General features: G+C 43.7%; 1 protein-coding gene across 1 annotated transcript; it reads right to left on the bottom strand.

Annotated features, from left to right (window-relative positions):
• Window positions 1–386: 386 nt before the first annotated feature.
• LOC308588945 (stromelysin-1-like) lies at window positions 387–11416 on the bottom strand. The gene is made up of 10 exons (XM_081197684.1): window positions 11157–11416; window positions 10502–10746; window positions 9332–9480; window positions 9116–9235; window positions 7140–7301; window positions 6421–6577; window positions 4956–5089; window positions 3383–3542; window positions 2384–2487; window positions 387–861 (listed from the first exon to the last, which is right to left on the bottom strand). The coding sequence occupies exons 1-10, from the start codon at window positions 11262–11264 to the stop codon at window positions 758–760; spliced, it is 1443 nt and encodes a 480-aa protein (XP_081053810.1). The 5' UTR covers window positions 11265–11416; the 3' UTR covers window positions 387–757.
• Between the last annotated feature and the right edge of the window lie 11662 nt (window positions 11417–23078).

The following is a 23078-nucleotide window of genomic DNA, read 5'->3' as shown; positions in this document are numbered from 1 at the left end:
GATTCAGGAAAAGCTCACCCACGACCCTACAGGGAAGGAGAAGTCACACAGTCAAGTTAATATGAGGAATGTGGAGGACTAAATTTAAGATTAGAAATCTGAGTTAATTTTGGATCCCATGAAGAGATTGAGGAGAGCCAGTGCTGGTCATTGGGGCAGAACTCTTTCTGACACCTTCATTATGTAGTTTTATCTTTTGCTGAAGACCCACCTTACCCTGACCCTTTACACATGGGATACGTATTTTAGTATCCACCCTATTCTCACAAATGAAGTAATTTTAACTGATTTTCAAATTGTATTTTATATAATTGTAACTTGCCCTGAGACCTCATGATGAACCGCAATTAACGATAACAATAGTAATCATATACCAACAACAACAATAATAATAAAAATCCACTTTATTACAAAGTAGCATACAACATACATATTCTTTGCAGCAATAATTTATATTAAATATCTATTAATTTATGTAACAAAAGTTATATACTGCTTGATTTTAAAAAAACCTATAAACAGTTTACAAAAAGTAAAATGAACATTGAAATAAAAGAGATAGAAACAGGATTATTTTTTAAAAAAATAATAATAATTGAGATCTATCGTAAGTTTAAAACAGTGGGGAATTTCCATTTTAGAAGCTCCTTATTCAAAACGCAGCTTGTTCCGTGGCTCATGCAACCACAGGACAGGCCAACAAACACAATGCCCAGGAGATTCCCTTCTTCTGGGTTGCATCACTCTTTGTCCCGTGTCATTGGCACCCAAACCAGCTGTTGCTCTTCTTGATGCCAATAAAGCTTTTGGTTCTGCTGTCAAACTCATATTGCTCTGAGCCAATGAATAAATAGAAATGACCTGAAAAGAAAAATGAGGGAGAGTGAAAACTGTGGATCTAATGGATGACGGAAGCTCTCAAAACCCTACAAAACACATCAGTGTAGAATGAGCCTACAGTGGTACCTCTGGTTAAGAACTTAATTCGTTCTGGAGGTCCGTTCTTAACCTGAAAATGTTCTTAACCTGAAGCACCACTTTAGCTAATGGGGCCTCCCACTGCCGCTACGCCGCCAGAGCACAATTTCTGTTCTCATCCTGAAGCAAAGTTCTTAACCCGAGGTACTATTTCTGGGTTAGCGGAGTCTGTAACCTGAAGCGTATGTAACCCGAGGTACCACTGTACTCACTTTTCCAGTAAGACTTGCTTCCTGACTGCTCTCCTCCACCACAATGCTCCATTCCAACCAAACCTCCCCCTGCCAATTTCCTTTTCGCCTCCTTTCCCATGTCAGCCGTGGGCTGTTCTGCATCCTCCTCCAACAATTCCTTCGTACTTCTACAAACCTTGAGTTTCCCCTAAGCTTGGAAATACCTCCCTTTGGAACCATACCCAGCAGGAATATTCTCAGTGGCTTTCTGCTATTGATTATTTCTTCGTCAATGGATACCAACATAAACAGCAAAGTAGCTTCCAATTGTAGGACCAAGAGGATTCAGATCCACTGAGTGGAGTCAGTCCCTGATCAGTTGTTTTTCAAAATAATAATAATAATTTTATAATAATTTATTATTTATACCCTGCCCATCTGGCTGGGTTTCCCCAGCCACTCTGGGTGGCTTCCAACAAATGATTAAAAATACATTAAAACATCAGTCATTAAAAACTTCCCTAAACAGGGTTGCCTTCAGATGTCTTCTAAAACTCAGATAGTTGTTTATTTCCTTGACATCTGATGGGAGGGCATTCCACAGGGCGGGTGCCACTACCAAGAAGGCCCTCTGCCTGGTTCCCCTTAGCTTCGCTTCTTGTAGTGAGGGAACTGCCAGAAAGCCCTCGGCACTGGACCTCAGTGTCTGGGCTGAACGATGGGGGTGGAGACGCTACTTCAGGTATACTGGGCCGAGGCCATTTAGGGCTTTAAAGGTCAGCACCAACCCTTTGAATTGTGCTCGGAAACATACTGCCTCTGGGGAAACTTTCTGCCTCTGGGGAAATTGCACACTCAGTTGCACTATCACTCATGCCAAGCAAGCACTGTAGTCTTCACAGAGTCCTCTATGACAGCGGTCCTGTTAATTTGAAAATTATCTTTGTGGGCAAGAAAACAGTCTCAGACAGGAGGTTTTCCCAGGCCGAATGGGAGACACTAGGGACTGACCCTAGGAACTTTGGTACTCAGCTACCAACCTGGCTCTGAGCTAAGACCTGCTTTTTAGATCCTGACATGGACCATGGCCAAGGGAGCAGTTCTGAGATGCTCAGGTCATTGAGCAACTTGCCACATTCGCAGATGTGGTCAAGTCCTCCTGTGATCTCACCATCACACAGAAGAAAATACTGTTTAATAGGCTAGCACCATGAAGATGGTCATTTGCTCACCATGGTTCAGAAAAGCAGCATCCACCTTGGAGCCAACCTGGTGGAAGTCAGCTGATATCTTTCTTGGGTAGCCTTTTTCCATGGACTTCTGGGCTTCATCATATCTAAAGAAATGAATGGGTCGAGAATTCATCACTCTTTGCACCAGCAGAAACAGCTACATTGAAAACTCCTTATATGTGAACCTACATATGTAAAGTGTAAGGACTTTCCTTCACTGGGGGTTTTTAAACAAAGGTGTCTTGCATGGTTCTGGGATGTGTGGCAAAGCAGCAAGAACCACGTGATACAGTGTGGTGTAGTGGTTAAGAGCGGTAGTCACGTAATCTGGGTAACCAGGTTCGCGTCTCCGCTCCTCCACATGCAGCTGCTGGGTGACCTTGGGCCAGTCACACTTCTGTGAAGTCTCTCAGCCCCACTCACCTCACAGACTGTTTGTTGTGGGGGAGGAAGGGAAAGGAGATTGTTAGCCGCTTTGAGACTCCTGAAGGGGAGTGAAAGGCGGGATATCAAATCCAAACTCTTCTTCTTCTTCTTCTACCTTGGGATAAGTACTTAATTCGTTCCTGAGGTCCGTTCTTAATCTGAAACTGTTCTTAACCTGAAGCACCACTTTAGCTAACGGGGCCTCCTGCTGCCGCACTGCTGGAGCACGATTTCTGTTCTCATCCTGAAGCAAAGTACTTAACCCGAGGAACTATTTCTGGGTTAGCGGAGTGTGTAACCTGAAGCATGTGTAACCTGAAGCCTATGTAACTCGAGGTACCACTGTACATTATTTGCATTTCAGTTGCAAAGGATTTAAAGGAGGGTTGGTCCTCCAGATGTTACTGAGACTACAGCTCTCAACATCCCTGCCCATTGGCAACTTTTGCTGGGGCTGATATGCTTTGGAGTCCAATGGCGTCTTGAGGACCACCAGTTCCTCATTTCTGAATTAAAGAGCTTCTCAATGAACTTTCTGGATTGCTCCACTTGAGCTAGGTAAGTTCCCCTTACCTCCAGTAACTGTTTCCAGAGAAGAAATATGTCTTCTTTGAGCTGCTGTCATGAGCAGCTGCATCAATACTCTTAACACTTTTGGGGAGGCCCAGGCTGTGAATATTCTTGGGGAAGCCTCTCTGTATAATATTTCCCTTGGTGGACCAATACTTGTGTCCTGTTAAGCAAAAGACAGAAAGAAAGAAAAATGATTGAGAGAGCTTTGCATGAAGATGGAACAAATCTGAATGAGAGAGCCCAGGATTCCTGAATGTTGTGAAGCACCCTGCGATCTATGGGTATAGGGCAGTATACAAATAATAATAATAATAATAATAATAATAATAATAATAATAATAATAATAATAATAATAATAAAATAACATCCTCAAGGTCCCAGGCCTCAGAGAGGTTAGGCTGGCCTCAACTAGAGCCAGGGCCTTCTCGGCTGCTGCTCCAAACTGGTGGAATGCTCTGTCACAAGAGACTAGGGCCCTGCGGGACCTGACATCTTTCCGCAGGGCCTGCAAGACAGAGTTGTTCCGCCAGGCTTTTGGTCAGGGCGCAGCCTGACTCCCTCCTCTGGCAACCTGCACAGAATTTTGCTTAATTGGTTGCCATCAATTTGATTTAATTAATTTTTATAATGAAACATTTTTAGATTGTGTGATTATTTGACTGATTATTTGATTGTTGTTAGCCGCCCTGAGCCCGGCTTCGGCTGGGGAGGGCGGGATATAAATAAAATTTATTATTATTATTATTATTATTATTATTATTATTATTATTATTATTATTATTATATTATTATTATTATTATTATTATTATTATTATTATTATTATTATTAATTCCCTTTGTTATAATCTACTAGCCTTTATTAGCTTACACAAGAAAGATCCTGTTTGGAATCATCTTTCCTCTGAATCAAGGCAGGAACCAGTACAGGTGGTATTTGTGTACCTTGGTAGAAACCTATTGATTTCCTTAGGCCTTTCCAGGATATTGATACCACTTGACTATAATAATATGTCTCTTTTGGCCTAATGCTGGCTGCTCATCTATTTATTTTGCAAGTTACATATTGAAGTCATATTTATGTAATGTTTCTTTAAAACTTCATGATGGGTATGTCAAAAATAGCATTTATGTGGTTTTAGTAAATAAATAAATGGCTGGGGCGACCCAGTCAGATAGGTGTGGTACAAATAACAACAACAACAACAACAACATATTAAGGAGGTCTGGGACTGATTTCCTAAGAAACATGAAGTAGTTTCACTAACAGCAGCCCAGAATTTTATTTTATTTATATACAGTATTATTCTGCTTATATCCCACCTTTTCCTTCAAAGAGTTTTAAAAACCTGACAGTAATCCTGTAAAATAGGTTAGGACTGAGTTAGGACTTCAGCCCTAGCCTCCCAAGGTCTTAATACGGCATTCTAACAGCCACACTTTGTAGCTTAGGATTCGGTAAGTAACATTCTGTAGACTCTTGCACAGCTATTTCTGCTTAATAACATGACACCCTCCACTCAACTCCTTCTTAGCTTCTTTACTTGCCATTCACTCATACTCACAACATTTACCTTTGAAGAGAAACACTGTGTCATCAGCCTTAACTTCATACGCAGCGTCTATGCCCTTGCTCAAAGCTGGCCAGAAAGCAGAAATAGGAACCTTATCAACATCTCTTCTCTGGGGATTCTTTCTCCAGAAAAAGCTGGGGGAGACAATGTGGATGTTTAGAAACACAGAATCATAGAACTGCAGCGTTGGAAGGGATCCTGAGGGTCATCTAGTCTGACCCCGTGCAACGCAAGAACCTCAATGGTAGATCACCAGCTTAGCATACAGGAGGTCCCAGATCCAATCCCTGACATCACCAGATAGGTCTGGGAGAGTTGCCCAGTCTCAAACCCAGGAAAGCTTTCACTCAGCAGTGTAGACAATACTGAACTAGGTCACTCAGTGGTCTGACTCAGTATAAGGTGGTTTTCTCTGTTTATTACACATATTTGTAGCAAGCTCTACAAATATGTAAAATTCACTGGGCTACTGACAGGTCAACAATTATTATTTTTAATTGTTATTTTGAAATCATTTTTATTTGATTTTACAAATACAAAATTATATATTTTTTAAAAAATTCAAATATATATCCATAAACAGAGATTACTCCGAATTTTGGAACCCCTCCCCCATGGGGTCCCATGTTAAACATTTCAAACTGCATATACTTCCAAACTCTAAGCGTTATATCAATCCATATTATCCATGGTAACTGTTACACTACAAGTGAAATAAAAATCCTGTCAATGTTTCCATTTGTTTGCAGTGGTCTCCTAGATAACTTATCATTTCCCCCCATTCTTTCATAAAGTTTTTATCCTCTTGGTTTCTGAGTTTTCTGGTCAGTTTTGCCATTTTGGCATAGACTTTTTATGTACGGAACAACAGCCGCCCGGATGCTAGTAGCCCGGAGATGGAAAGAAGACAAGGAATGGCAAACCAAGATGACAGGCCAACAATTAAACTCATCTGAAGTAGCAGTAAAGCCCAACAAAACGAAAGGGAACATCCAGATATCATCTTCCAGTGCTTTGGGTTGAAATGCAGCTGGAGGGGTTGGGCGTGACTTTGAATTAGAAATAAAAGATGTCAGTGCTTTGTAGGTAACTTAACCCTGACCATTAGTTCCACTTGTGGCTGACTCTGGGGTTGTGGTGCTCATCTCGCTTTAGTGGCCGAGGGAGCCAGCGTACAGCTTCCGGGTCATGTGGCCAGCATGACTAAGCCGCTTCTGGCGAACCAGAGCAGCGCACGGAAATGCTGTTTACCTTCCCACCGGATCGGTACCTATTTATCTACTTGCACTTTGATGTCCTTTTGAACTGCTAGGTTGGCAGGAGCAGGGACCGAGCAACAGGAGCTGACCCCGTCGCAGGGATTCGAACCGCCCACCTTCTGATTGGCAAGTCCTAGGCACTGTGGTTTAACCCACAGCGCCAGCCGCGTCCCTTGGAGATAACTTATCCCCTGGAGATAACTTACTTGTTTTTAAAGAACATGGTTTCCCCTCGGAGAGAGCAAACAGCATCAAAAGCCAAGCGAGGGTCACACAAGTCTGTGGATGGTGCCTCTGTTGCCGGCTCTGGGTTTCCTGATGAACTGTCATCACCATCACCATTCTCACCACCTTCAGGGGGTCCTTGAAAAGGGGTTAAAGAGAAGAGCTGAAGAACAAGCAGGTTTTGCAAGATGCAGCTCAGAGCAAGAGGCTTCACTAGATGATGGCCAAACCCGATAATGGATGAAATAACAGGTTGGCTCTGCCAATTCACATCAGGTGGTGAGCTGAACTAGAATCCCAAACTAAGGAAATTCACAGAAAGAGAGTTCCCAATCCCTTCTCTTGCCCAGCCACCGGTGCCCCTGAAAAGCCTCTCTTGAGGTTTAAAGGGCCTTCCTAAAAATAAATAAACGAGAAAGAGCATGTGGGGGGTGCTGGGAGGAAGAGGAGGAATTGTCCTCAGACTCTAAGTTACTTTAAGGAATTTCATGGAAGTCAAGTTTTATGCCACTGTCTTCCACAGTCTCTCCATACCATATTGTTCAGAAGGCCACTCTCCAGAGTTTCTTCTGCTGGAACAGCAGGCAGGAGAAAGTGATGGGCAATTTCCCTTCTGGGAATGTCCTTAGGCTAAGGGTCCAGGCCAGTGCTCTTCTTGCATGGAATAAATCCACACAATCATCTGGGAGTCTGTACTTACCATAAAGGGACTGGATGCCTTCAATGTCATCTTGGTGAAGCCTGAAGTTTTGCGGGTCCGTAGCTTGATAAGTTGGAAACATCAGAGCCCCCCAAATGCCAGAATGCCTGAGACCCAGTGAGTGGCCAAACTCATGAGCAGCAACAAGGAAAAGGTTGACTCCTAAAAGGAAACAGGAAGATTGTGAGTACTTGTGAAGCTCACCTGGGTATAAGATAGTGAAATATATACTTGGGGGACTTTAAGGATTCAATTTTGGCAAATTCCACTAGGGAATGACCCAGTTCAACCTTTTCCAGCTTAATGTGTGGCAGAATGTATCTAGCCAGCAGATTTTGTGTTTCTAATGTGATGCCTTTCTGCATTTTAAATTGTGTATTATTGAGAGGTAATATGTTTTGCAACATATATTTAGGGGTAAGGTAAAGGTAAAGGACCCCTGGACTGTTAAGTCCAGTCAAAGACGACTATGGGGTTGCGGCGCTCATCTTGCTTTCAGGCTGAAGGAGCCGGTGTTTGTCCACAGACAGTTTTCCGGGTCATGTGGCCAGCAGGACTAAACCGCTACTGGCGCATTCAAAAAGATACATTTAACTGTATATATATTTTGAATTTTTTTTGTAGCTTTACTTTTTTTTGAGAAGAATAGAAATATTGGATGGAACAGCCCCATGAGTGAACAAATGTGTAAGTGACATGGACCAGAATATGTTTCTCCATCCTTACAGATTAGGCTTCTGAAGAAAAAGCTCCTATCAGACATGATTTTTGAAGTAATAAATGCCATGAACACCAGAAGAGTCCTGCTAGATAAGCACCCAAGACCCATCTAAACTCACATGCTGTGCTCACAGTGGCAGTGGGGACTGTCACTCATTGGGACTGGTAAAGTTGGAGGCAGAAGGGCAAGCAGCAGACTCAGCCAGCGCCAATGACAGTCAGAGCTTACTAATTCCAGGGTTGTCCCCATCCACCTCCCTGCTGAGTTCTGCAAGGGCACTGAGATTAAGGAGCGGGAAGCTGAAAGGCAGGGCCGCCCGTCAGAATGGTTGCAGGCCAAAAGGAAGGAAGGCTGAAGGAGGCAACACTCCATTTGTCCTAATGGAGCAGCCTCCAGAAGCCTCAGACATGATCTGAGAGCAACAGTGCCTTTTCCACTTGCAATTCTTAGCAACTGCTATTAGAGTCATGAAGTTGGGATGCACTAGAAGCCACTGATAGGCTTATCCCCCATGAATTTGTCTAATCGCCTTTAAGGCCACCCACACTGGGGGCCATTGCAGCATCTTGTAGTAGTGACTCCCATAGTTTGGCCATCTGAAGACAGGTTGCTTTTGTATGTCAGAAATGTAGAGGAAGGCCCCTAAACACACACCATATTTTTCCATGTATAAGGTGATGCTTTTTGCTAAAAAAAATCAGGCAAAAATTGGGTGTCGTCTTATACACAGATAGTGAATGCAGAGGGGGGACGTGCGATTAATGGCAACAGCAAGCAGGAGATTGGCAGCGGTGATTGGGCGGGTGATTGGTGGCTGCGGCAAGGCCTGCTGGTGATTGGCTGTGGCAAGGTGGGCAGGCGATTGGCGGCTGTGGCAAGTGGGCGGGTGGGCTGTTGGTGGCGGCAAGAGGGCAGACCATTGGCGGCTGCGGCGAGGTGTGCGATCAGCAGTGGCTGTGGCAAGCGATCAGCAGTGATGGGCAGGCGGGTGAGCGATTGGTGGAAGTGACCTACCCCACCCCCCCAAAAAAGCTAAACAACTTAATTTCTTAATTTTGGGTTTAAAAAAATAGGGGTCGTCTTATACACGGGGGCATCTTATACACAGAAAAATACGGTAAGCATTTTTATATCCTAGGATTAGAATGGTATCTGTGTCTCACTATTTTGCAGTATATGTAAATAAGAGTCACACTGAAAGCCATTACAAGCAAGTGTACAGCTGAATATATTGAGACAAAAGTAAACAAATTACCTGTTAAATCCTGCACCCAGGATTCATCCTCATCGAAATGGGCATTTCCACCATAGGCAGGTGAAAATGCATGAGCCAGCTGCCCACCTGGTCCATCGAACGGGATATAGTCACCATGAGCTTTAAAAATAAATAAATCAAAGAATATGTGTATAAGTCGCCTGGCCAGGAGCCTGAGTAAAAATACCTATATCTATTTGTGTGTGGTTTACTTACATCTAGCAGCAAAGGAGATCTCAATATCTGCAGGTTTCCCATAAACCCTGGTGAAGGTCAGGGGAGTCACATCACTCCAAACTTTCCAAGCTCTCTCGATGGCAACATCTACGTCAGTGCGGTCCATGTCTGGCGTGTAATTCAGAACGCTGTGAAACACAGAGTTGTAAAGAAAATGTACGTATGAAAGAAATGGCACCACACAGCTTTCAAAGTCTCTGGTGAAAGAGGGACATCTTTCTACATCTCAGCACATCTGACACAAAATCCATGCTCCTTGTATTTCTAGGTGCATCAAAGCGATGAAATGATGAGCAGGCTTTTATGCTTCTTGCAAACTATGAACTACAGTGGTACATTGGTTCTCAAACTTAATCCCTTCCGGAAGTCTGTTCCCAAACCAAAGCGTTCCAAAACCAAGGAGCGCTTTCCTCATAGGCAGTAATGCAAAATGGATTAATCCATTCCAGACTTTTAAAAACAACCCCTAAAACAGAAATTTAACATGAATTTTACTATCTAACGAGACCATTGATCCATAAAATGAAAGCAATCAACAATGTCCTGTACTATAAAATAAATAAGATAGTATTGTAGATGATTAAAATTAAAATTATTATTTTTTCTTACCTGCACTGATGATAGTCATTGTTTGGATGGGGGCCTTTTATCTATTTCCACAGTCACACAATCAATCAATCAATAGCTGAACTGGGTTCCACACAGTCACAAAAACAAATTAACCAAAAAAGCTTCAAAAATAAAAAAGCAAATTAAGTAGCAAAAACAAAACCGCCAAACTTAATCCATTCTGGAAGTCCATTTGACTTCCAAAATGTCCGAAAACCAAGGCACAGCTTCTGATTGGTGCAGGTGCCCTGGAAACAATAGCCACAGCCATGTTCGACTTCTGAAAAACGTTTGAAAACCGGAACACTTACTTCCAGGTTTTCGGCATTTGAGAACCAAGGTGTTTGAGTTCCAAGTCATTTGAGAACCAAGGGAGCACTGTAATTAATTGTGCCCCAACTCTTCATTATGCAGGAAGATCAATCATGATGGACTAGACAACTTTGAGGAAAGACCATTACTATTCTTTCTGAGGAATGCCAACATTTCTAGCATCTTCCAATGGCATCTTAAAATCAGTTAAGTGTACTGAAACCTTACCTATATGTCAGTTTTGTTTTCTTCCATGCTGGATCCCCAGGAAAGGTGCTGTATTCTGCTACATCAGGAACCCCACACCTGGGCTTCCTCATTAAAGCCAAAGTGTTTGAATCCAATCTGCCTGTCACTTTCAGCCCAAAGCGTTCCTGCATCAGCCGTATTTTGTCAGCAGGAATATCGTCGCTTCCTTTGCTTCTTATGACAGGCGTCGATGCCGAATCAGGATAGTAGTTTTCTATGTATTTCTGATTGGAAGAAAAGATATATTTGATTGCTTATAGAACTATTTTCACATATATTCATTCACATTTTAAAATTAGCCATTCATACTTTCTGCCTTTGTTCGCAACGAAGAAGGTCATTCACCATTGCACCCATGTTACCGACAAAGGAACTGAAGCTCACAGATATTAGCAATGCAATCCTAGGCATGCTTCCTCAGCTGAATGGAAGTTGCTCTAAGGTGTATTTATGCATGAAGAATTAACCCATCCAGCAGCTCTGAGGAGGAGAGGACTGAATCTACATTTCCCCAGGCTATAAGAATCACATTGAATTCCACTTTGCACAAGGCATTTAGCAACTGTCTACTTTTTTTGCTAGTCAATCTACCGGAAGAATTCTGTTTCTCCTCTGTGCTACCATCAACCATTACCTTGGCAAAGTTCAGGTCCGCTTCTGCAACTTGATCAGCTTCCTGGGTTAAGGGCAAAGCACAAGAAAGTGCTCCATAGAGCGCAATCGCCAGTAGGAAGCTCTTCATTGTCTCTTTCGCTTCTGCGTCCCAGCCTTGGAGCCTTAGAACACTTCGGTCCCTCTGTCAATGGATCTGCCTGTGTGCTCCCAATTGACCTCTATATATACTCCGTGTTTGTTCTATAAAATCAACAGAAGCATGACTCACAACATTATAACATCCGTTGACTAGCCAAACACAGAAAATGCTCCTTTGGGCAGTGTGACACACAGCAGGAGCTGCCAAGTGTGAAAACCCTGATTTGGCAATTACTATGAAGGTGGCTGAGATTCGTCAAGTGGGACTTTTTCACCAAGGGGAGGGGGAGTAGTTCTTTTTATAAAGATAAACAAAGTATAAGGACAAGCCCTTCCACGACTCAAATACTATGCTTATTTGTATTATCAATCCTCCCTAGACATTCGGTTGCATTCAACTAAGTCCTACTCAGAATAGACCCACTGAAATTAAGGAATTAGTCAGATCAATAAATCCATCAATAGATCTACTCTGAGCATAACTAGGATTGAATACTACCCATCCATTTGCTATTTAGTATTTGACAGGCTCACATTTGACCGACAGACTGAATTCTTATGATCTACATAAATTAGAAATCATTAGAGCAATTGTATGAAGAACTGAACAAAACATTAATTTGTAAATACAGTGGTGCCCCGCAAGACGAATGCCTCGCAAGACGAAAAACCCGCTAGACGAAAGGGTTTTCCATTTTTCGATGCGCTTCGCAAGACGATTTTCCCTATGGGCTTGCTTCGCAAGACAAAACGTCTTGCAAGTCTTGCGATTTTTTTCACTCCCCCCTTTTTCTAAGCCACTAAGCCGCTAATAGCCTTTTAGCCGCTAAGCCGCTAAGCCTTTAATAGCCGCTAAACCGCTAAACCGCTAATAGCGCTAAGCCGCTAATAGGGTTGCTTCGCAAGATGAAAAAAACGCTAGACAAAGAGACTCGCTGAACGGATTATTTTCGTCTTGCGAGGCACCACTGTATAAGATATGCTGAAATAAATAATACAGGCCTTTCCGTTGCAGCAGGTTTTGGAAATTTTAGACAATCTTCTTAGGAAACAAGCAGAAATGGTTAGAGTAATTTTGACACTGACCCATGGATCTGAAGGCCAAAGATGTGGCTTTGTTTACCATTTTCTAGTACAGAATAGCATTTACCGTTTACCACAATAAGACACCTGGTTCTTGAAGAAGGCAAGAAACTTTAGGTGTGCTTTGCAAATAAGCCAATTCCTCCTTCATTCCCCCCTTTTACCAGTAAGTAACAGAGTAGGTTGGTGGGGAGAGGTCAGGCTAAATCAGTTGCATTATGTGGAAGTTGTAAATATTCGTTTCCCATTGAAATTAATGGACCTCAGCATACTCACTCTTCACATGGGTTTCAATGGGACTGAATTCCAACTGACTTGTTGATGTTGTTACAATTATATCCCAGCTTTCCTCCTAAGATCTCAAGGTGGCGTACATGATTCTGCCCCTCTGCATATTATCCTCACAGCAACCTAGGTTAGACTGAGGAAGTGTGACTAGCGTTAGAATGCATATACAACACATATAATCGCTTTTTCTTTACCAATCTAGCTGAGTCCCAAGTAAGCTCATGGCTTTGTGGTGATTTGACTCCTGGTCTAACAGGGACTAGTCCAACAACCTAACTGTGGCACAACACTCTCTCTTTTAGTCTGGAGGCAACCCACTACGGTTTCATGAAAAGAATACTTGTCTTGAAAGGTATTATAGACAGTCATGACATAGTTTGGGGGCAAATATTTTCTTTGCTTTTGGACTCTATCACTTCACACACATACACTTTAATCTTTGGCATAATTTTATTCATCCATACCATGTTGCCAGAAATATTTCCTGATAAGAGTGCTGCTCCAACCCATTTATCATTTTGGCTGCTTTCCATGAACTCATTCTGTGGAATATGTTATGGTGTACTTTGCCCTCAGGCTGTTTCTGGAGAACTTTCACGGAGAGCCTCATGTCCAGCAATCCAGTAACCTCAATGCGCCCATCCCAAGATTGAAAAGGCTTTGGCAACACCCACGGTTGCACTTTGTAAAGAGTGTCAGGAGAGGATCTGACTAATTCCAGACACAGGCAGTATAGAAACTTCCGACTGGGAGATAAGAACCCAAGAAAGAGCTGAACTAAATCAGGTCAAACATCTCCCTAGAAGAGCATCCTGTTCTCACAGTCACCAACCAGATGCCTATGGGAAACCGGCAGGCAGGACCTGAGCATAGCAGCTGTCTGCGATTCCCAGCTAGTCTCCCTACACATGTCCTTCCAAGCATCACTGTAGAAAGATTGTGTGGCAAAGATGAATCGGTAAAAAGAAAAGTATAAGGTTTCAGATCCAGCTAGAAGCCCCTTAGTGCCAAATTCATGAAGATGAGAAAATAAGGAAGGGCATGCACTCTGCACATGCTCAGATGAAGACTTAAGAAGAAAAATACTTCCTGCATTCTAGAGCTGAGCCTTGGGTCAAATTAGGCCCCCTTATGAGGTGTGTCTGTGTCTCTCTGTGTGCTTTTACCTTGTGAAATAATGGAGAACCAATTGGGACAGTCCACTAATGCAACAGCCATTATACTAGCCGGAGTTTTGCTCCTAGTGTGGCGAAAGAGCCAAATCCATTGGACAGCTTGAACCAGTGTAAACATCTGTACTGTTTTGTACTCTTCCACTACTTCCTCTTGTGCCACTGCTGGCACAATGAAAGTAGTTTGCACAACAACGCCAACTCTCTTGCTTTAGGCACTCGCTTGACATTGGATCTTGCCGGTGCTATTTTTCTAGAAAAAGAGTTGCCAGAACTCACCACAAACACCTCCCTTGTTCTCTTACAATGACAATGGTGCCCACCTGAGAGGTGCTGGAACTGAGTTCTGGCTGAAACAAAGCTCTGGATCTCGCCCTTTGTTTTTGTCTAGAACCTGAAGCCTATCAAATGTAATTTATCCCCCAATAGATAATGTACAACTGGCAAGCCTTTCAAGCAGCAGTCCAAGAGGACACCAGAAGTGCGTGCCCACACTCTACATATCCATTTCGTACATGAAAAGGTCACCTAAAGATGACAACATACTCATGAAGAGGCACACACAAATACACACATAGAGCCTCGCAGTTTACAGTCAGCATAGTTGTGGCCGCCTGCAGCATTTCACAGATGGCAGCATGTAAACACAGGCCTCTTCATACAGGAACTGACTCAGAGGAACCCCTTTCTGACTGCTCAGGAGGCTCGGATAGGGCCAGAAATCCCCTCATGCCTCTTCCTGGCACACCTGTGGTGCCAAGGAAGGAGTCGGCGAGGCAGCAGGTGAGGCAGTTTGCAAGGTGTGGAGGACTGGAAAACGCAGCCTTGACTCTTCCTCACACACACCCCTTCAGAAGCTGGCAATCTTAATCTGCGGTAGTCATGTAAAGAAAGGTACCGAGAGAGGTACCTTGCTAAGTCAATGGAAATAAGTACTGAAGCACAGTATCTCACCACGTTCAACTGCGCCTTGGAAGATGGGTGCTTCTCCCTGAAATTCCTTAAAGTAACTAAAGAAATTCAAGTCTATTTCTCTCCCCTAAAGACTTGAGGAACGGTTGAAGGAGCTGGGTGTGTTTAGTCTGCAAAAGAGGATGAGAGGAGATACGATAGCCATCATAGGAGCCAACTCCTAGGGGCGAAGGGGTCTTTGCCCCACCACTAAAAAATTGAGGGGGCCGGGGCATTGCCATTCAAATGGTGTGCATGTGCTACATCATGTGATTGATTATGTGGGGTGGGACTTACCTGTCCACCCCCTGCCATTATTTTATTCAAGTTGGCACCCCAATAGCCATCTTCAAATATCTCAAGGGCTGTCACATGGAAGAGAAAACCAGCTTGTTTTCTCCTGCTCTGGAGGGTAGGACTCGAACCAAGGGCTTCAAGTTACAAGAAAGGAGATGCCCACTAAGCATCAGGAAGAATTTTCTGACAGTAAGAGCTGTTTGACAGTGGAACAGTCTCCCTCAGGAGGTTGTGGGCTCTCCTTCCTTGGAGCTTTTTAAGCAGAGGTTGGATGGCCATCTGCCATGGATGCTCTAGCTGAGATTCCTGCATTGCAGGGGGTTGGACTGGATGACCCTTGGGGTCCCTTCCAACTTTACAATTATATGGTTCTATAATTCTATAACTTTTAACTGTGTGGGGACACTTTTGCAGATCAACTCTGTCCCCCTTCAAGGTCTGGGCTCCAAAGAAGCAGGCACCAAGCCCTTGCTTTTAGGCTAAACTCTGCCCTACCTAGCAGAGAGTTGGTGCCTCTGCCCTTTTCACAGCTGTTGGTGTCCAGCCCTGCCAGGTTTGTGGAAAATGGGGACCTTTCTCACAAAGCATGTTCTCCTTCATGGAGAGCACATGTTACGGTGGGGTCTAACAAGACACCTCACTGTTGCTGGGTGGGAAAAAGTAGTTGGCCACCTTTGCGACTGGGCTCCTCTTGTCATTGAGGAGATTTTGATGTTGCCATTTTCCGACTGAGAGCCAAGAAGGCTTTTATTCGCTGCGCGCAGCGTTGAGCTTCCTCTTTTCGCTGTGTGCATCGGATCACCCACCCACCCTCCCTATATTTAGGGTTGTTCTCATTGACCTTGCTATGCCTGTCATGGGGTCATCTGCTTTTGGGGCAGGGGCCTGGTAGGAATTTTGTCCATTTGGCTGATTGGCTGGTGCCATTTGGTTTTTGCCTACTGCGTAGCAAATTGTCACAACTTGTAAGGCTGCGATTAGGCATTGGTTTTATGAATTGGTTGGTGGATTGGCTGTGCCTGCCCCTCCAATGCTGCTGCTGCAAGGGTATTCCATTAAAGGAATCCAGGGGCTCACCATGCTTTTGTCCGAACCCCTGTCAAGGGGCTAGGGCCACGCAAGAGCCCCTGGGAGCATTTGGGGAGAGGTGAGGGCATGGTACCCAGCTCCATCTTTCTCCCCAAAATGTTTTCCTTTTCTGACTTCGTGGGCGTGCAAATGTCAGTCTGTCCCCATGCAGGGTCAGATAGTCGCAACCAATGCCTAAGCAACCACTCACATTTTTTGTATTTTAATAAGGTTGTGGCCAAAATTATGCCAAAAGCCTTAAACAAAAATTCTGTGTGAATTGTGTTTTATTGGGGTGGCTTGGGGACCTCGACACGCAACAGGATCTGAATGCCACACCAGCCTCCCCTCCTGCAGTTTCCAGTGACTGGTATTTAGAATCGTATTGCTTCTAGTGCTGGAGATAGAATAGGCCATTGTGGCTTGTAGCTACTGATAGCTTTCACATCCACAAATTTTCTAATCTTCTTTTAAAGCCCTCCAAACTGTTGGCCATCAGCACTACCCCTTGTTTATGCACTGTTCAAAAAAGTACTTTCTCTTGCCAGCCCTAGGTCTTTCAGCATTCAGCTTCACCAGCTCTGAGCTGGATGGCAACCCTATTTCATCGAGTTGGAAGAGACCACAAGAGTCATGTAGTTCAACTCTCCCTTCAGTGGATGCAGGAATCTTTTCGTCCAATTTGGGGCTTCTACCCATGACCCTAAGATGAAGTCTCATGCTATACCAGCTGAGAAAAGGGAAAATATTTTCTGTAGGACCCAGGTGAAGGAGACATGATTTGTGTCATTGCTGCAGGATAAAAAACCCAGACAATTTAGTAATCGACAAAATTTTAGAGATCCAGTGAGCCGTTATTAATGAGAACCAATCTTTGTCATCAGCATCTGAGTAACATGTCAAGTTCCAGAAGGGTTGCCAGACAGGGTCTTTTCTGCCAAAATCCTTCCGAAAGAATACATCTGATCTATGATGCTGGGTTTGGGAAATGCCAGAAAAGGCCCGGAAACATTCATTCATTAAAATAATTCCATGCTTGGAAATACCCATGTGCCTCAGGTATCGTGGTGTGTTTTGTTTGGTTCCATTAATTCGTTAATTCAATTCAACTCATGCTCAAATTTTGGTCACAGTGCCCAAGGTGGATTAGCAGATAACAATAGCTGATTTAAACCAAATATCCAAAGCTTTGAAACATCTCCATCATCATCATATTTACATGCATCAACAGGTAGCATCTGCGTAGGTATTAGATTAAATTGAAGAAATATTGGCCAGTTTAGGCAAGTGCCAGGAGAGAGAGGTATGGATGCTGGGAAGCAGTAAGCCCCAGAGAGAAAGGGCAGCAAAATTGAAAGCATGGGGTTGGGGCAGGTGTGAAACTTAGAATATATCCTCCAACATGTCAAAGGGAAAAATCAGGACGCCATCTTTTGGGACAACATTTTCCCATTTTTTCTTCACGAGGTAACAGCAGCCATTTGGGATACCATAATATCATGCAATTTCACACCCTGATTCCCCTCACTCTCAAAAAGTGAGAGTTGTGTGGTACGGTGCCTTAAGATGCACATTTTGGGATGTTGTGCAAGATTGCAGCCCTGAAAAAATCACTTTTTCCGGGGGAGGGGGGGTGTCACAGTGTGAAATCATGAGAGATTGAGGCACCGAAAATGTCCACTGTGCTCTCACAAGAAAAAACAGGATGTCCCGGTTTTTCCAGGACAGTTGAATAAGTAACTATGATAGGTTTAGTGATGAGAAATGTATTGGCACAGTGAAGATGCTAAGAAGGCCAGTCAAGAGAAAGAAGAGAAAGTTGATTAGAGCAGGGTAGGGAGATTTACAAGGAAATTCCAACTGTGCCTAGAAGGAACTAATGTGGAGTTCAGTGGGGCTTATTCCTAGTTAAGCTGGTTTAAGAGGTGCATTCCATTCAAACCAGAACCCCATATAATAAATTATATATATTGTCAGGGATGGCAGAGGAGGCATGGTGGAGACTGCCTCCCCATCCTGACCCTTCCAGGGAGGAGGAAGAGGAAGACAGTATAGTTTTACATCAGGGGTTTGAGGGAGGTTACAACTCAGAGGCAGATGAGGGAGAAAGTTGGGAAATAATTGGAGAAGAGGAGGCAGGACCGGAACAGCAACCTACTGACACAGTGTCTTTAGAAAGCATTCCAGACCCTCCATCTCCCAGAACCTGGTGAGCCTTAGAAGTAGGAGAGCAAAGAGCTCAAAGACAGAGAGAGTGTAGCAGCACCCATAGAAGAGATGCTGAGATTGGCGAATGAGGAAGTGGGAGAGATGGGTGGCTGGAGATTCACTTGGGACAATGCCATTGTCCAAGAGGCTGGGTTCTATAGCCTCTCTCTGTAATTATTGGATAAAAAAGGATGGTAAGAAACTTTTCCTTGTCTTTATGCTTTCCTGGGCAACCAGCCGGGAGCCACTGACAGCATCCTGACACAGAGAGTGTGCGCTTAAATGTGTAAAAAATCAATCAGACATGTATTAAATTATAAACATCCATAATTAGAATGCACAATAAAACTGTCCCATTAAAATCTTAAAATATAAAGCTCTAGAAGTAAAAGATGCAATAAAACAATCCCATTAAAACAACAAAGCAATTAAACAGGAGACTCAACTTGAGTGATTAAGGGAATACATGTGCATTTAAGCTTAAAAGCTGGCAGAATGCCAGTACAGACGGCTTATCTCATATTCCAGTTGGGAGTGAATTCCATAGCACCAGTGCCACCAGTTAAAAAAAAAAGAAAAAAGGGGGAGAGGCTTTATAAGACACACAGAGAGAAAGAGATCTACTAGATAACAATAAGAAGGTAATGTCAAAAATGTATAAAATGGTGTGACAAACAAAAGCCAACAATGATACATTGGGCAATGGATATAGGACACTATATAGAATTGTCAGCATAGGAGCGATTGTGGAATGTAGACTTAAAATTTACAGCTTGTTTTGGAATAAAGGAAAATTATATGAAGATGATGTATAGATGGTACCTGACATCTAGTAATCTAGCAAAAAATTATAAATCACAATCAGATACTTGTTGGAAATGTAAGGAGAAAGAAGATACATTTTTTCCTATGTAAGAGGAAGAAAGCATTCTGGGAAATGGTTTATGAGTTGAAAAAAATGTTTAAAATAACTTTTGTACAGAAGCCAGAAGCTTTCCTTTTAGGAATAATAGGAATAGAGATGCCAAAAGAAAAAAAGGTTTTATTTCTGTATGCGACCACAGCTGCTCGAATGGTGTTTGCCCAGATATGGAAAGAAGAAACAAACCCAACAAAAGAAGACTGGCAACAGAAACTTTTGGAATATGCAGAAATGGCAAAACTTATGAGAAGGTTAAGAAATCAAGAAAAGAGACATTTTGATTTGGAATGGAAATGCTTTATTGAACAATTGAAAATCTGTTGCACACAACTAAAAACATTAGCAGGACTGACGCAAACATTCGCAGTATTTATTTGTTTTATAAAATTAAAAGAATAAATGATAAATAGGGTAAACTTGGAGGTGTGGCAGGAATAAGATATATTACATGGAACCACAGAAGGGAGGGGAAGGAAGTCGAGGTGGGAGGGGTTCTTTTTCTCCTCTTTTCTCTCTCTTTAGATTGTAAAAGACAAAAACTGTCACGACTATGTCAATTGTAAAATGAAAAAACAGAAAATAAAATTTACAAACAAAGTGATGAAAAGAACTAAAGAAGAAGAAGTCAAAGCCAGCACTTTGAATTGGGTGCAGTTGTGCCAGAATTGGATTTCTATGCTTGGACTGTTTTGCCCAGTTCAGGAACCTGACAGTCAAATTCTGCACCACCTGCAGTTTCCAAACTATCTTTGAAGGCAATCCCATATATAAGCCATTGCAGTAATCTATCCTATCAGGGTGTGGACAACAGAAGTTAGGCTATCCCTGGCCAGACAGGGAAGTAGCTGCACCACCAGCTGAAGCTGATGGAAGGCACTTTGTGACTGAAGCAGCTTGGCTATCCAGTTACACTGGCACCTGCTTCTTCAGAGGTTGGGTAACCCCATTCAAGGCAGGCCGTGCACCAGCCAGCCAAGGGAAGCACCCACTAACAGCACTTCAGCCTTATCTAGAATAAGCTCCAGTTGAATGACTGTAATCCAGCCCATGACTGAGGCAGCACTTTGGTCTAGCACGTCCACTGCCACACCTGCAGATGTAGAGGAGAAGCAGAGCCGTGAATCATCAGCATATCGCTGGCAACACACTCCAGAACTCTGGGTGATCCCACCCAGCAGTTGGGATGACCTTTTGAAATCAGGATGGTGTACAGTATATCCCAGCTCCCTTTTATTCAACTGGCCGCCTAAATACAGATAAAGAATTGCAGTGGGCAACTCGAGAAAGCATTGGCGTTTACCACAGCCACATGGAATGTAGTACTGTCCTGGATTTAGGCTAAATGTAAAATTGAAATGTAATTCTGATGAATTAGGATGCTTCCTGGCTGTTGCTGTTTTTGAGTGGGATTGGGAATATAGGGAGCTCTCTTACACTGAATTAGGCCACTTACATCAGGTCTCTCCCAGCCCCATCTGCAGATGCCAGGGATTGAATCCAAGACTACCGGGACAAAAGGCAGATGTTTTACCATGGTGCCTCCTGCTCTCTGTCTTTCTCACCCTGACCGTATGTGTAATTGGGGTTTTAGAGAGCATAATTAAGCATAAGTCTCATCCCCAAAGTGATTAGGGATCAGTTCAGTTCTTCACATTTCCATATTAGTACAGTGGTACCTCGGGTTACATACGCTTCAGGTTACAGACGCTTCAGGTTACAGAATCCGCTAACCCAGAAATATTACCTCGGGTTAAGAACTTTGCTTCAGGATGAGAACAGAAATCTGCAGTGGCGGTGCAGCAGTAGCAGCGGGAGGCCCCATTAGCTAAAGTGGTGCTTCAGGTTAAGAACAGTTTCAGGTTAAGAACGGACCTCCGGAACAAATTAAGTACCTAACCCGAGGTACCACTGTATGCGATTTATTTATTATTTTGAAATCTCGTGAAAATTTGTCAGCATTTTAATGTGGGTTTCCTAATATACACATTTTTGCAAAGTGATTTCCCCAATAGAATGCATTTTTGTATGTTATTTTTACACACACACTCAGAAAAGTGCAACATATTCGGAGAAGCGCAAATTTCAAAGGGTGGCTATTTCAATTCACGTACTGCTTCAGAAAGTAAGGATTCAGCAGATTCACATTTAAATATGAACTGAATCAAGTATCTCTCCCAACCCTAGAAAGAAATAGCACAAGGAACTGGAAGGCACAAGAGGCCAGGCACTAGAGGGCTTTAAAGGGAAGGGTAGAATCCTGACAGTGGAAGTCCTGGAGTCTAGTCATGGAATTTCCAGCCTTCCTTCATGTGTCAAAAGTTCACTAAAAGCACAACACCCTGTCACTGTGTTTAGATTTGGCAGAGACGATCACCAGTCATTTTCTAAAAAATAAATCCCCCCAGTTAATTTAGGGTGGCACTATATATACAGTATATTATGATGCAAACAAGAGTTTCTCAATCCTGTATTTCCCCTGTAAGGCACCTTTCATCAGCTTGGCATCCTCCACATATTTTGGGATGTAGATCCCACCATCCCTGGCTGTTGGTCATGATGGCTGGGGCTGATGGGAGTGGTAGTCCAAACATTTGGAATGCACCAGGATGCGGAAGGCTGAAGTAAAGGAGCTCACCTTTACTTGACTGGGTGGGATGTGCTTAAATCTTCCCCTCTCTGCTGACCACCCCCTGTTAGGCCTGCCATTTCCCTGCAGGCAAACTCTGAAATTGGATGCAAGGAAAACATGACTGAGCTGGAGGACGGGTAGGGAAGGGGAAATAGGCAGGAGACAATCAGGGGCATACCTAGAGGTGGGCTAGGTTGCCCCCTGCTCAGGGATGCACAAAAATCATGCCTCTCCACTCAGACGGTCTAGCAGCCTATCTGCGTGCTCCATGGGCTGCTCCTCTGCTGCCCTGGGTGGCTGAGGCAAACAGGCTCCTCGGAGAAGGAATCTGGTCACTGGCATGGGCTGTTACAACAGTTACTGCCGGCACTATTTTGAGTTTCTGGCCCATGGTCTCTTCCGGATTTGGAGGCACCAATACAGCTCCTTGCCAAGGAAGATATGGGGTTGGGGCACCAACACATCTCCTTGCCAAGCATGCAAGAGGTGCCTAGGTAGACCTCTGGATACAGTTGGGAGACATGGAGAAAACAGATCAGCCCTCCCACCGATTCTTCCTGACACTCTTGCTACTTGGCAAGCACTGTTTGTGTATATACATGTGCAAACAAGCATGTGTAGTTCAGGGGTAACCAACATGGTGCTAGCTTGACGCTGTTGGACTTCCATCCTCTCTGCCCACTGGCCATCCTCTCTGGGGCTGATGGGACTTGGAGTCCAATAGCAGCTGTTGCCAGCCCCTGCTGTAGTTCGATCTTTATAATTCTGTGTCCAAGGCAGCTGTCTACCAGCTCCATTTGGTGCACAGGCTGAGACCCTACCTGCCTGCAGACTGTCTCGCTAGAGTGATGCATGCTCTGGTTATCTCCCGCTTGGACTACTGCAGGCATCCCCAACCTTTGGCCCTCCAGATGTTTAGAACTACAGTTCCCATCATCCCTGACCACTGGTCCTGTTAGCTAGGGATCATGGAAGTTGTAGGCCAAAACATCTGGAGGACCGTAGGTTGGGGATGCCTGGACTACTGCAATGCACTCTACGTGGTGCTATCTTTGAAGGTGACCCAGAAACTACAATTGATTAAGAATGCATCAGCTAGACTGGTGACTGGGAATGGCCACCAAGACTATATAACACCAGTCCTCAAAGGCCTACATTGGCTCCCAGTACGTTTCCGAGCACAAT

This window comes from Podarcis bocagei (genome assembly GCF_964188305.1).
Source record: "Podarcis bocagei genome assembly, chromosome: 6".
Taxonomy (NCBI): domain Eukaryota; kingdom Metazoa; phylum Chordata; class Lepidosauria; order Squamata; family Lacertidae; genus Podarcis; species Podarcis bocagei.
This window is presented reverse-complemented; position numbering and strand designations above follow the sequence as displayed.

What these genes read in the sequence shown, in the direction of transcription:
- LOC308588945 (XM_081197684.1), bottom strand. Translation starts at nt 11,264, where the DNA reads ATGAAGAGCTTCCTACTGGCGATTGCGCTCTATGGAGCACTTTCTTGT. An exon ending in AAAACAAAACTGACATATAG is followed by an intron (nt 9,481 to 10,501) that starts GTAAGGTTTCAG and finishes TGTGTTTCACAG; the next exon opens with CGTTCTGAATTACACGCCAG. An exon ending in AGGCATCCAGTCCCTTTATG is followed by an intron (nt 6,578 to 7,139) that starts GTAAGTACAGAC and finishes CCCCTTTTCAAG; the next exon opens with GACCCCCTGAAGGTGGTGAG.